Source organism: Clinocottus analis, unplaced genomic scaffold (genome assembly GCF_023055335.1).
Source record: "Clinocottus analis isolate CAN_PGR_092001 unplaced genomic scaffold, fCliAna1.0.p SCAF_4, whole genome shotgun sequence".
Lineage (NCBI taxonomy): Eukaryota > Metazoa > Chordata > Actinopteri > Perciformes > Cottidae > Clinocottus > Clinocottus analis.
In genome coordinates, this window is record NW_027176153.1 from 8,361,490 (window position 1) to 8,374,712 (window position 13,223).

At 44.6% G+C, this 13,223-nt stretch overlaps 1 protein-coding gene across 1 annotated transcript in view; it reads left to right on the top strand.

Moving 5' to 3' along the window:
- Positions 1–12,327, top strand: part of ctnnbl1 (catenin, beta like 1) — a 44,026-nt gene extending 31,699 nt beyond the window's left edge. Inside the window, exons 14-16 of the mRNA XM_068598680.1 lie at positions 5,863–6,000; positions 6,370–6,442; positions 12,053–12,327. Of these exons, the coding sequence (XP_068454781.1) occupies positions 5,863–6,000; positions 6,370–6,442; positions 12,053–12,141 (300 nt within the window). The 3' untranslated portion in view covers positions 12,142–12,327. The remainder of the gene's footprint in view (positions 1–5,862; positions 6,001–6,369; positions 6,443–12,052) is intronic.
- Positions 12,328–13,223: the final 896 nt, after the last annotated feature.

The window sequence follows — 13,223 nt, forward strand, 5'->3', positions numbered from 1 at the left end:
TTTTTTTTTAAATTGTAGTTTACGAGACAATTGGACCGCCTTGACGGACATATTACCGTTGCGTCGTGGCGTCATCTTTACCGCCTTAATAACTCATCGTTAAAAAGTTGCAGAGGCCCCCAAACGGCCACACGGGGGGCAACACGAGCCCGTCCCTCCACTTGGGATTAAGTTGTTTACCAGAGCATGAGCTAGTTCTTCATATATCTAGTCTCTTACTTCCAGATGGATGCTTTTCACTTTAAAGTGCACAAACCCACCTACAAGGTCCACCCACCACAGCTTCACAACATCTCGTGGGAAACACTGTAATATATAGTGCAATACAAACCAAGCTTTCATAGTGAAAGACTCTATATTGCAGCACCTTGCCTGCCACTAATCTTGCGCCCCACGCTTTTAACCGGGCGCCTCCGGCTGGGTCGAGGTATTAATGTGACATCCCACGAGATAATTAACTGATAAGTTCCGGCAGGTTTCTCCACTGAAGCATAGCTGCTGCAATCATGCACCGTTTGTATGTTTGAAACACATTTTTTGCCATTCATTGGCAGTTTTGAAGGGAGCTGTCAGATTGCGGTAATAAGAATCAGACAAACCGTTTCCCAGAGTCCAGCTGAGTTCAGCACGGACCCAATGTCACTGTGTCCTCTTCCTCCTCCTCCTCCTCGTCCCTGGCAACACCGCTGTTTTTTTTTTTGCTTTGCCCCACTTTGTGAACAAACTCTTAATTGATGTGCGCCCCAAAGCACAGGGCATTCCTTTTTTGTTTAATTTTTCCTGGAGATTATCATAACTTGAAAATCAGCATGTTGTCTCTTGTGCTCTTGCAAAGTTCTGTTTGTTTTTTCCCCCCTGAAAGTTTCCCTCATTATCAACCTCTCTCAGTTGTTTTTAATGAGGATCTCTAACCTCTATATTTCCGGTATTTACTTTAGCCTCATAAAGAGCATTACGTTCTACACACACACGCACACGTACACAAACACACATTGGTTGGTCGCAGTGGGTTTTTGCAAAGTGCTGACAAAGAAATCACTTTAATTCTGCATCCATGCATCCCAACGGAAAAGAAAGCACAGGAATAACAAACACACACACACACACACACACACACGCACACACACACACACACACACTGCCTCATGCACAGGAAAGCAAACACCTTCTCTCATACACACAATCGTAGAAAGCACACGTTTGAACACATTTAGATTAAAAAGGTCTTTGTTCAAATACGCTCACATTTATTATCACACGCATACTAATGTGTGTGGTTTCTAATGTGCACGACGACTCTCGCACTGCGCACACAGCCCACCAAAAAACACACACACACACGCACACATACACACACACAGCGTTTTACAGTAAAGGGACTGAGACTGGAAATCACTGCTTATTACTTTGTCTGTACTGTAGCCGGCTGCCGGGCTCCCCTGAGGTTGCAGTAATTGACTTGTCCGATCCCGCCCTTCAGCACGTTATTCTTCCGTCCGCTTCGTCTGTTCGACGGTTTCGCCGGAGGGACCGAGCCGCCACACAAAAAAAAATTTATATTGGCCGGCGTGTCAAAACGCACGGGTGGACAAAGCGCCTGCCGCTGTAATGAATACTGCCCACGCGGCGCCGCGGCGGCTCCAGGTTTTTTAATATCCTAAATGTCCGGCTAGGCTGCTCGCGGTGATGAATATTTAATGCACCTATCATCGGTTCAAACCTCCCACACACACATTGGAAGGTTCGCCTTGATTCATCATGTGCGTCGAACATCTTTGCTCAGTTCCATTATGCCGAGGCTCCCTTTGGGGGACGGGGGGAGGGGCAGCAATTGACTCGCCTACGACCTCGTTTGAAAATGTTTAACTTTCTTTCTTTGCTCTTGACAAGTCTACTCTTAAGGAGCCATGGGGGGAGTTATCGCTGGCATCGGGAGTTTACCAAAGTAAATGTTTGAGGGTTTTTAAACGCTTTGATGGGCACAAAATGCAGTAGTTTACATAAAAAAGATTATAAAAGCTCCCAGCTCGTCACATACCGACGCTCAGTCCGGACCCTTTGGTTCACGTCTCTTAACAAACCGGGCGGCCTGGTTCACGGTAGCCGTAAACCGAGTAGTAATCGTGAACTCAAACGCCACAAAAAACGTTGAGGCTTGGATTCCAATAACTTTTTTTTTTTTTGAAGCAAACTTAATGACGCGTTGGTTTCACACGGGACACGAACGGAGGCCTCCCAGGACATAAGAAGTGGTCCACTGAACGTGTTGTGGGTCTGTGTTCTGGTAAAGTCTCTCCTTTGAAGGCGAGCTGCTGAAGCATTTGAGACCACAATAGTCTCTGCCAAGGTGATGCCGAGGAGGTCTCTCTCTCTCTCTCTCTCTCTCTCTCTCTCTCTCTCTCTCTCTCTCTCTCTCTCTCTCTCTCTCTCTCTCTCCTCCCCCCATCTTCATCCTCTGTTATCTTGGTAACACAATGTTGCTCCCAGGCAGATACATTGTGTGCATTAAATAAACTAAACAGTCTCTGGATGTCACAATTAAATTAATTAATTTAATAAATCATGCCAATTTAGTACTTTTTTGTGTGTCTGTGTTTGGCAGATTAACGCAAAATGAATCTGGCAATCGTTTAACTGCGTTAAGTATTTAAACATGTGTGAACTGCTTGTTTGTTTTTTTGCATTGGGAGGCGCTTATTGCTTTCAATCTCTCCAGACGGCGTAGTTCAGACCTGGCGTCTTACAGCTCTCCCAGTCCAGCCGCGTGAGGTCAATGCAACATAAAAAATAAATGAATAAGATAAACCCCTGGAACGCAAAGTGGCGACACTGCTTTTACTTTGAAGGCGATTTAAGTAGGTGCACGAGCTTCCGTAGCCTCACCGACAGGCAGTGTTGACAAATCGAGCCTGACGTGAAAGCACGTATTGTTCTGTAGCTTCTGTTCTCTACAAGCAGCGGTGCTGCTGTGAGGTGCTTCACCTAAAAAAAAAAAACAGCGCTCACAAGCTTCCGGCAGCCTCCGCGTCCAGATTGAAAATTAGTCGCGCATGCGTAAAGCTCCTGACCCCGCGGTCTGATCCACTACGGCAGAGCACTTTTAAGTCAGGACCACTTCTGGGTTTTTACTCTTCTCTCAAGAGGAGAACTTTCCTCACATGAGAAGATGTTCAGTGCACTTGTTCAAGACAACACAAGCTGGACTTTTCTCACTGAGGAACAAAAACTGAACTGAAAAATATGAAAAGCACTTATTGCTTTTGTATGAAGTAAATCAGTTGCTGGTCTTTAACATCTTTAAGGTAAGCAACAGACTGAACATGGACAAAAGGAATGGTTTGTCCCTCACAGGGACCCTTACTACTGAACAGTATCTGTTCAAAAAAAGAAGAAAAAAAATATATATATATATATACATGTATATATGTGTGTGTATGTATGTCGATACTGTTGAACATTGGTGTGCGTATCATTATATTCGGGGGCGGGGCGCCCCCCTGTAATGTCCTCTATAGAACAGGTCTACAACTTGTTCTGTTATTTAACAAACTAAACGGCTGTAATTTATTGATCACATTTTGTCATTTATGTCTCTACGTGGTCGCACATAAACACTCCACCTCGCCGCTGCTCTCTGTATCGTGCGCGGCGTTGTTCCGCCCTGATGCGCGCAGACACTTGCGCGCACACAAGTGAGCGCTGGGCACAGTCACAGCAGCGGGCAGAGAGCGTCGAAAAATATACTGCGTGAAAAGCAGACAAGCATATCTGCACTTTAAACGCTCCAAGGTTAAGGATGAGAACAGTAGCTCTCCTGCGAGGAGCAACTCTCCTGAACCCGGAGCAGCTCTCCTGCTCCAAGTAAAACGAGCCAAAGTGCTCGTGTCTTGTACCAACAATGAGCTGCTGGCTTCACACATTACAAAAGTACAAAGTACACAGACATAAAACTAAGTTTAATTAATAAATACATGGAGAAATGCCTGGACTTTCGGGTAAATGGTTACGGTATGCGGTCAGCAGATTACGCTGCACATGTGCGACTATATCTGAACATGGACAAATATATGTATATATATATATATATATATAGATATAGATATATATATAGATATATAGATATAGATATAGATCTATAGATATAGATCTATAGATATAGATATAGATCTATAGATATAGATCTATAGATATAGATCTATATCTATATCTATCTAGATAGATATAGATATATATATATCTATATCTATCTAGATAGATAGATAGATAGATAGATAGATAGATAGATAGATAGATAGATAGATAGATAGATAGATATTGCTGCAAGCAACTGTATTGGCTCCGAATAATGAGAATAGTTGTCCTGGAAACTAAAATGATCTTTTCTTTTTTTTTTTGTTCCCCTACAGTTAAGAGAGCAAACTCATTTTACAATCAAGTAGCTTGTTTTTTGTTTATTTAGTTTTTTGCATCTTTATTGCGCGCTCGTTGACAGCATTGCGATGACTCTCCTCACTTTGTAATACAGCAGAATTATGGGCCGGCGCTTTTACCCAGAGGACACGGAGGAGAATGCCTATTAAAGGATCTCGTTTTAATTATCTGCATTGTCTTGCATATTGAATAAGCCGCAGTTGCCGTTGAACAGGAGCGCTTTGTTTCTGAAGTTGCGTCCGCTTGCCTCCTCTTCTCTCGGGACGAAGAAGCAGGATGACTTCCTGCTTTCGGCACGCTGCGTCACCAACCGGGTGCGTTGCTCTGTGTCCACCGCTCTGCAACCTGCTGCTCCAGCAGGTTTTTCCCAGAGTAGTCGTTCCTTTTTTTTTTTGATTGAGGCGTGTTAATGAGCTGAACTTCACAGCTATAATTGGGTTTTACAGTGTAATTGATCTTTAAGGACAAGGCCTTTTGAAAGCTTTAATTTTCTCTGAGATTAAATCATTGGGATGTAAATGTCATGTGCGGTACCCTTTATCTCCACGCTGAGAGCTATTTGTTTTCATTAGGAACGGTGTGAAAAGTTGCCCATTTTTCTTGATTTACTGTGTCGCGTACTGAAGTACATTTCTTATGTATTCATTTTTTGTGGTTGTTGGGATCATCCGCTCTTACACTGCAACATACAGAGAGCCGTTCATGCATGAATCCAAAAGCGTCAATACTGACATGTTGTCATGTACATCTTCAGGATGTATGTTAAATGTGTTGGAATATATGTGAGGGAGTTTTTGTTCTTCCAGCAGTAGTTGATACGGTTCATGTGTGGGAGGGGCTTTAGGGCAGCCTGAAGGATGGAGCCGTGTTTTTATTTATTTTTATTTTGTTCTTTGGAATACTTTTGAAAATCTAGCTTACTCTTCTTTGTTTCTTCAAAGTTTCATCAAAACTGTGTGTGTGTGTGTGTGTGTGTGTGTGTGTGTGTGTGTGTGTGTGTGTTCTTAATCTTTAATGATGATGAATGTGTGCTTATTGGCAGCGCTGTGTTATCGGCATTCTGACAGGGTTGTTAAGATGGATAACTATGTGAGAGTGTGTATGCATGTGTGAGCCCCCGGCAGAGGAGACTCCCCACCCCCCACCCACCACTATTTTGCAGCTTAAGCCTCGAAATCAATTGATTTGTGTGTCTGGTCGATAACGAAAATGGATTTGCGGGGAAAAGCTGAAAAACAGCTAACTTAAACGTTGTGTATGGTCTTCTGTGTTTGTTGCATCTGTTTTCAAAGGTGCAGAGAACAATAGAAAGTAAATGTGATTTATTCACCTCCTCAGGCGTGTAAACGAGTGTTTTTATTTTGTGTGTGTGTGTGTGTGTGTGTGTGTGTGTGTGTGTGTGTGTGTGTGTGTGTGTGTGTGTGTGTGTAGGACATGGTTCGTCGGGGGGAGATCCTAGACGACATTCTGGAGGATGAGTTCTACCTTCGACGCCTGGATGCCGGACTGTTTGTCCTTCAGTTGATCTGCTATATAATGGTGGAAATCAGCAACTCTGGGATATCGCAGGTACACACACACACACACACACACACACATACACGCAGATGCATTATTGTTACGGCATCTAATCAAACAAGCTGTAAAAGTAGTCACTAGTTGGTTTTTGTAACTTGGGCAGTCACTCAGTTAACTCAAGTCCTCAGCTTGGTTTCCTCTTGTTGGACTCTACCTGAGTCGACACTACAACACTTTTCAGGGAAGAGTCACGAGTTAGTGCCGCCCTCATAGCCCCGTAAACCTTATAAACTTTGACACCATGCATTGTTTTCTTCCTAAATAAGCCCACCTAATGCAAACAAAACCCCCAAAAATATATGTATAATATTTCTGCTGATTTCTTTGCGGAAATGAATTTGTTCCTTCTTTTGAATTTAGCTGCAGCAGAGGGTCCATCAAATCCTCAACCTGAGAGGAGGCTCTGTCAAAGTCGTGCGACACATCATGAGAGGTAAGTGACTTTGTTTTCTTCAATCTTCCCCTGACAGCGATAGGACAATACAAACTACCGTTACCGGTACTGTCATGGTTGCCCTGCTTGGCCCACTGCCTCGTTTTCACTCTTGGATGAACGAGTTTCGATCAATTCTACTTTGTCCCCGTTCATCCGCTGTTAAGATGTTTGCAACGAGCAGTTCCAAACAAGCTGCTGGCGTTCACGTGACACGTGTAGAGGAACCGTGATGAAGTGAACGGGACGGGGTCGAATCGACTTGTGTAACTCGGTGAATTAGAAATAAAGGCATTCGGTGTGAATCATGTGTCTGCCCGAAAACCCAGAAAATTTAGTTTTAGGAAAAGAAACTACAGAAAGTACATCAACTTCATCAAAGATAGCAGAAAGTACATCAACTTCATCAAAGATAGCACGCAAAGGCCTTCCTTTAGTTAAGGTGAATTATTTTTGTAATGTGCAGTTATTTGCAATTACTCACTCAGTGAGTGAACTACGTACGAATTGAACCCCAATAAAAAACCCTAGTGAGAGCGTCAAACTATTAATCCAGATCAGATTTACTTTGAGGTTGACCTGCTCCCCCGCTGAGTGAAATGGCATAAAATGAGAAAAATCGTGTGTTTTATCAGGACAAAAATACACATCATACCTACACTAGCTGCTCGAACAACAATTCATATTACTTTCAGAGGAGCATTTTATTGACACGTTGTTTTTTTTAATCCTGTTTCCTGCCTCTCGCCCTGGCAAGGAAGCAACATTTCAGGGGGAAATGTTGCTATAATCACTGCTGCTGCTCTGCTTGTTATTCGATAGTAAGCCCCGTGCTGTTCGCCTGCCAATGTGGTTGTGTTGGAATGTAATGAAATGCTGTGAATAATGTCACTCTTCCTTATTCATTCAAACAAAAGATAAAAGGCCAAACTTTTTTAACTGTGATGTCAACAGTTTTTATTTTTTCAAATGATCCAAGTCCCTGCTTTGTGCACATTTGCATTCGTCTCTGTGAGGAAACAGTCGGAGGATATACTGTAGGTAATAATGTGACACTACTAAAGGTCATAAAATACAAAATGCACATGGAGAACGAATACAGTTTTGAATATTATGGCAGCAATAAATAAACATTGTGCATCTGTAATATCCAGGGAGACGCCTTTTATGGCTTTTTCTTCACATTACCTGTGTACAGATGGCAAACAATATGCATAAGTGCATCCTGCTGTGCAAATATCTGTCGTAATGTAATCATATTGTCATCGTGAGAGGAGCAGAGGCGCTCTCTTTCTCTCTCTCTCTGTCTCTCTCTCTCTGTCAATCATTCTTTATTTGTCCCCCGTCCCAAATATTTCCTGTCCCGCCGCATTTGTTTGTTTTCTTCCATTCCCTGTTTTTCAAAGGCCCGAGCAGCTGGGTTTTATTTTCCTCCCGAGGCGCCACATCCATCCTACCTTCCTGTATCGTTGTCTGATAAAGCCCGAGGACGAGTCTCGCGTTCACACACCCTCGGGCTCTCGGTGGCATGTAGCACTGTAGATAGAGCCATCCGTCACGCATGGCCATGCCAGAGAGCGTGGCAGTCCTCCAGTCCTCAGTGTGTGTGTGTGTGTGTGTGTGTGTGTGTGTGTGGGGGAATATGCTGGTGTGTTGCTTTTGTTTTCATTTGTATATTTGCAAACACGTGTGCCTGGCTTGTAAAATGGTAAATGGTCTGTACTTGTAGCGCTTTGCTTGTTTTTACGACCGCTCAAAGCGCTTTGACACGACATGTCATCATTCACACCCGTTCACAGCCTGATGACCGGGGGCGACCATGCGAGGTGCCACCTGCCCGTCAGGAATATCTAATCATTCATACTCATTAGGCACGTTCGAGATGAGCTGCGCCTCGCTTGGAAAGTAGACGAGAGCAGGCGGCATCAGAAAGGGGGCGTAGACAAAGGACTGCAGTCAAGTCAGGACAGTTTTCTGCCACAGGAAGTTAAAGAAACAAAAGATCTGATTTGTAGTTTACGGTCCTCCATTCGGATGTATTCACACATGTTCATATGTATGTATTTATGTTTGAAATGTGCGCGTTATTGGCACTGTGTGGAGTCAGATTGCATAGAAGTCTGAGAAAATGACTCTACTTCTCTCGATTCCTTCAGTAAACTTTATAAACATGAGTTTATGATCTCAATATCTAGTTCTAAGTCTTCTTCCAGACAGTATGATGTCCATTAAGGATTTAAGGATCATGTATTGTCATTATGCAACACAGGGATGCACAATAAAATACATTGTAGCCCATCTTCACTACACGACACACTACGCAGGACAAACAAAACAAAGTTGTTGTTTTTTTACATTGGCTGTAAGCGGCAGCAATAAAAACACAATTTAGTCAATTAAGGTCCCATTTACAGTCAAATAGACCATAAAGCAGAGTGCCCTTTGGGGCGGGCTTACTGTGATTGACAGGTCGCTGCATGGCGTCTCTACGTCGCTCCTCCGCATTCCAACTATGGAAACTTCCGTTCACTGACTGCCAAAAAATTTCAGTGTGGCGACGGAGAAATCTCCGAACTTGAGGCTTCGTGACGACAATCGGTCAATCGGTATTGATGGATGCAAACTGCAACGTGACTACAGGCGGTTCCTCTAGCTGCATACTAGCAAGAAGCTTTTGTTCGTGTCCTCGCTTGTTATCATGTGCATACCTTTTTGCGTTTTAACGTATCTTTGAGTCTGTGTCTGTCGGTGAGTCACAAAGTCCCATTTTCCTTTGATTATATTTATTTATTTGTTATAAGTTGTGTTTGTGTTCATGTACGAGCTCTAGTGTGTGTGTGTGTGTGTGTGTGTGTGTGTGTGTGTGTGGGTGGGGCTGGCCGGCCAGTGCCCTCACCCTTTCCATTAGGCCGCACCCTGGAGCCCTCTCTCATTTCAAGTGCTCCGTCCGGTCAATGTGAAACTGCAGGAGAGAAAAAAGGTTAAGCACATGCAGAGCGCGCCGGCTCGGCCGTCTTGACCTTAATGCCTCGCGCTCGCTGAATGAGAATCAGCGACGCAGGGAGGACGACGTGGCACTCACTAATGTTGTCCAAAAGCCTGCCGCGAGGTTCCAAAACTACGTGATGTTATTGTTTCGGCCTTGAAGGTTTCTTGCACAAAGCATCACTGTATCTCTCCTGTTGGATAACTCTAATGGAGCCCTTTAGGAATAGAGGACATGCAGGTGTTGGGAAATGGACTTTCTGATCTGGTGGACTCGTTGCAGTCCACAGCTCGAGGCAAACTCAAGAACAGCGCGAGGCATTCGTCCCGGAGACAAGCTAGTTTTTTCTCCTGTGGCCTTTAAGGTTTGGTTATGCTACATCAGAACTTGTGGGTACGACGTGCTGTCTGACCCCGTCGAGAGCTTTGGGGGGCGGGGGGTTTCTGAGTTTTCAAACCTTCGACAAGCACTTCTAATGAAGCATATTGGCACTTCTCCCCTCAGAGTATTTTGGTTTAAATAGTAAAAGAACTCCGATATTGACCAATAGATTGCAATTGAATGTCATAAAATGAACACTCTGTGAAAGGGTTTAAGATCTAAGACAAAAACACAGACCACTCCCAGACCAGACGATGCAGCGACCGGCCAATCACCAGGTAGTCCCGCCCTAAAGCACACCCTGTTTGACGCTAACTCGACCTTAGTTTACTAAATAAACACAGATCAGCATCTGAGCATGTGCAATGGCATCCGCCCAACACTGAACTCGGCGTGTTGATTTGACGATCCTACCTCAGGGAGGTCGCACTACGCATTATTCCAGATACCCTTGTCTTTGCCCGTTCCTTGCACCTTCACGTCGAATGAATCTCGATGCTTGAGATGCTCGCTACGACTTCACGAAACATGAACACGTTTTTTGAATTCATTCATCAGCTCGTTGACATGTGCGTCAGCGACAGTCGCACGCGGAGACTTCTGCTCCATTTGAAGACTATCACAGTCGATTCATTAGCGCATTGCAGGGTGATACGTGGTGGCTGCAGCGGGCCGGTGTCACAGTGCTAAAGCGCGTTTTGTGCGGGTCTCGGTCTCCCAGTTGCAGTCCTCATAACACCCGACAGTCCGACAGAGAGTCCCCGTCCTCGGCTGCTGCAGAGGATGCGCCTGGAAATGATTCCCCTTGTACTCATGACAGATCAGTCCCAGTCACTGACCTGAGTAATGGCGATGCTCAGCACTGTATTGTCCTCTGCCGCGTTGCCGTGGTGACAGAAGGAGAGCGTAACAGCATGCTAAAGAAAAGAGCTTCTGCGGAGAGTTGAAGAGTCCCCGAAATCTCTGACCTTCTGTCTGTGGCCGACTGCGCCGCCATTTACAAACACACGCATACACACACACACACACGCACACACACACACACACACGCGCAGACACACACAGACACACACACGCACGCACGCACACACACACGCAGACACAGGCTGGCAGTGAAAGAGGATGTAGGTTTTACATGTCTTTGTCGAGTCACTCTCTCCGTCTCCCCTTACCTTCTTTTCTCAGTGTTATTACAGTAACATCCCTCTACCTCTGTGGCTCAAATGCAGATCCCTGTTGCTGCCATTCAAGACACACACACACACACACACACACACACACACACACACACACACCCACGGTCTGTCTTGTCCCAGCTCCCCTCAGAATACCCGATGACAGACTGACTTCTGCGTCAACCTTCTGACCTGAACTGGATAAAGTTAAACACCATTTGACAGCCATAGTTACTTTTCAGATGAATATTTTACAAAAAAATATAATAACAATTTCGATATCAAAGATTCAAAGGGTAGTTCCCAACTCTTCATTCTCTTCCCTGTGCCGTGTCTCCCAGAGAAAACTGTTCTTTGTCATCCCTCCGTCTTGACATCCCGTGTTTAATGTGTAATCCCGGCCTGAGGAGGCTGGCTGGCAGAGGGAGACGCGGCGAATGCCTGGACTCCACTGGGGACGCCGCGGCACCTGCAGCGCTCTCTTTTTAATCATTTCTTTGCACATTTAGACTCACCAATCGGTCCGCTGGTCGGTCTCAGAAGCCCCTCCCAATGTGCGTGAGAGGAGGACGAAAGTCACTCCGAAGCGCACACCTGGTTGCTGCTCACAGAGGACTCGGGGAGGATTTCCGTTGCTGGACCAGGACATCTAAAAAATAAAATAAAATAAAAAAAGACTGACGAGAGTCAATCGAGTCCAAGTTTACTACTGAGGAACAAAATGAAAGGGCAACCAGATCTAATAGTTGGTCATTTAATTGCACAATTGTTCTTTTACACCAAGAGGTATAACCACATCAGAATCCATTACATTCAGCGGACATGCATGTCATTTTTTTCTCTTTCTTTTTGTCTTCATTGTGAGAACTTGCTGCTTTTCTTTCTCTTTTTTTTGTATAATTGTGAACAGTTTGTCTCTGTTGTTCTGTTGCTTCTGTACCTCTACTACTCCTCACTTTTGGTGATCTAGTAACTGAAACTCATCAAAACACAATCCTAAACCACGTGTTGTTTTCAAGTGAACTAATCCTCTGACTTGTTTTTTTTTTTCTTCTTCTTTTTTTGCAGAGTACGCTGAGAGCATCGGAGACGGGAAGAGCGAAGAGTTCAAAGAGGCTGAGCGGAAGAGGATCATGGACCTCGTGGAGAATTTTTAATCTCACTTTTTGTCTCGCGTTTACACACACACAGACACACACACACACACACACAATACATTCTCACACTTGAGAATGATACAAATGCGCTGGTCTGGTCTGGACTGATGGGGCTGTGAGCCGGTCTAAGAACCAGAAGTGTTCTTCAGTAACATTTCTAACTAAGTAAAACCACCAGTATGCGTGCATGCACAGCAATACTGCAGCAGAGAGATGTGTTTTTAAATAACCTGGTTTACTTTGCCTGCATCTTTGACATCCAATCTGATCACATATTAATTCAGTTGTAGTTTGTATTTTTTTTTTTATTATGAATTCAGTCTCAAAAGTACAATCTCTGTGAGCCAGTTGAAAGGATTGCTGTGCACGTCACGCCGCCGCTCACTGAGGAAACAGTTTGAGTTTAGTTTGGAGAGCCGTAGTTCGACCGACTCTCTCGGCGAACACGAGATGCACTCGGAGCTCCAGTAATGTGTGTTCCCCCTCCTCGGCAGAATAATTACGGACGGATCTGCAAACTCAAACATGAATCTCTCGGCTCCACCACTTAACCTCCAGTGTTTGTTTTAGATTCACATGTAAGATACTTTTTTTTTTGGTCCTTTTTCTAATAAAACATTTGCTGATAAAATCCTTGATTGCGTGTTCAGTTTGTTTCAATTAATGTCACGGCTTAGAGAGCAAGATTGGCACATGCTCGTTGATAACCGTCAGTGCACACGCATCTCATTACGCCTTCGCCTTGGGGACCGCTGTGCAGACGCGCAGATGGAGACGACAAACCTCGGTCTGCAGCTTCCTTTGCAGAGAGCGAGAGAGAGAAAGAGAGAGAGGGAGAGAGAGAGGCAGACCTGCTTCTTCTTCATTTATCTGAAGCCGCCCACTGCTGGATCCCAACACACACACACGCACGCACACATCTGTGCGGAGGTGTGTTGTGGTAGAGCCAAACAAACAAACCTACTGTATCATTCTGCACGTCTGTGCACACACACTTCACTGTGTCTCCGCTGTCTTTCTGCTCATAAGAGCAAATAAACATTCCCAATTACTTTAGAAATGGCCGGCTGAAACATACTGGC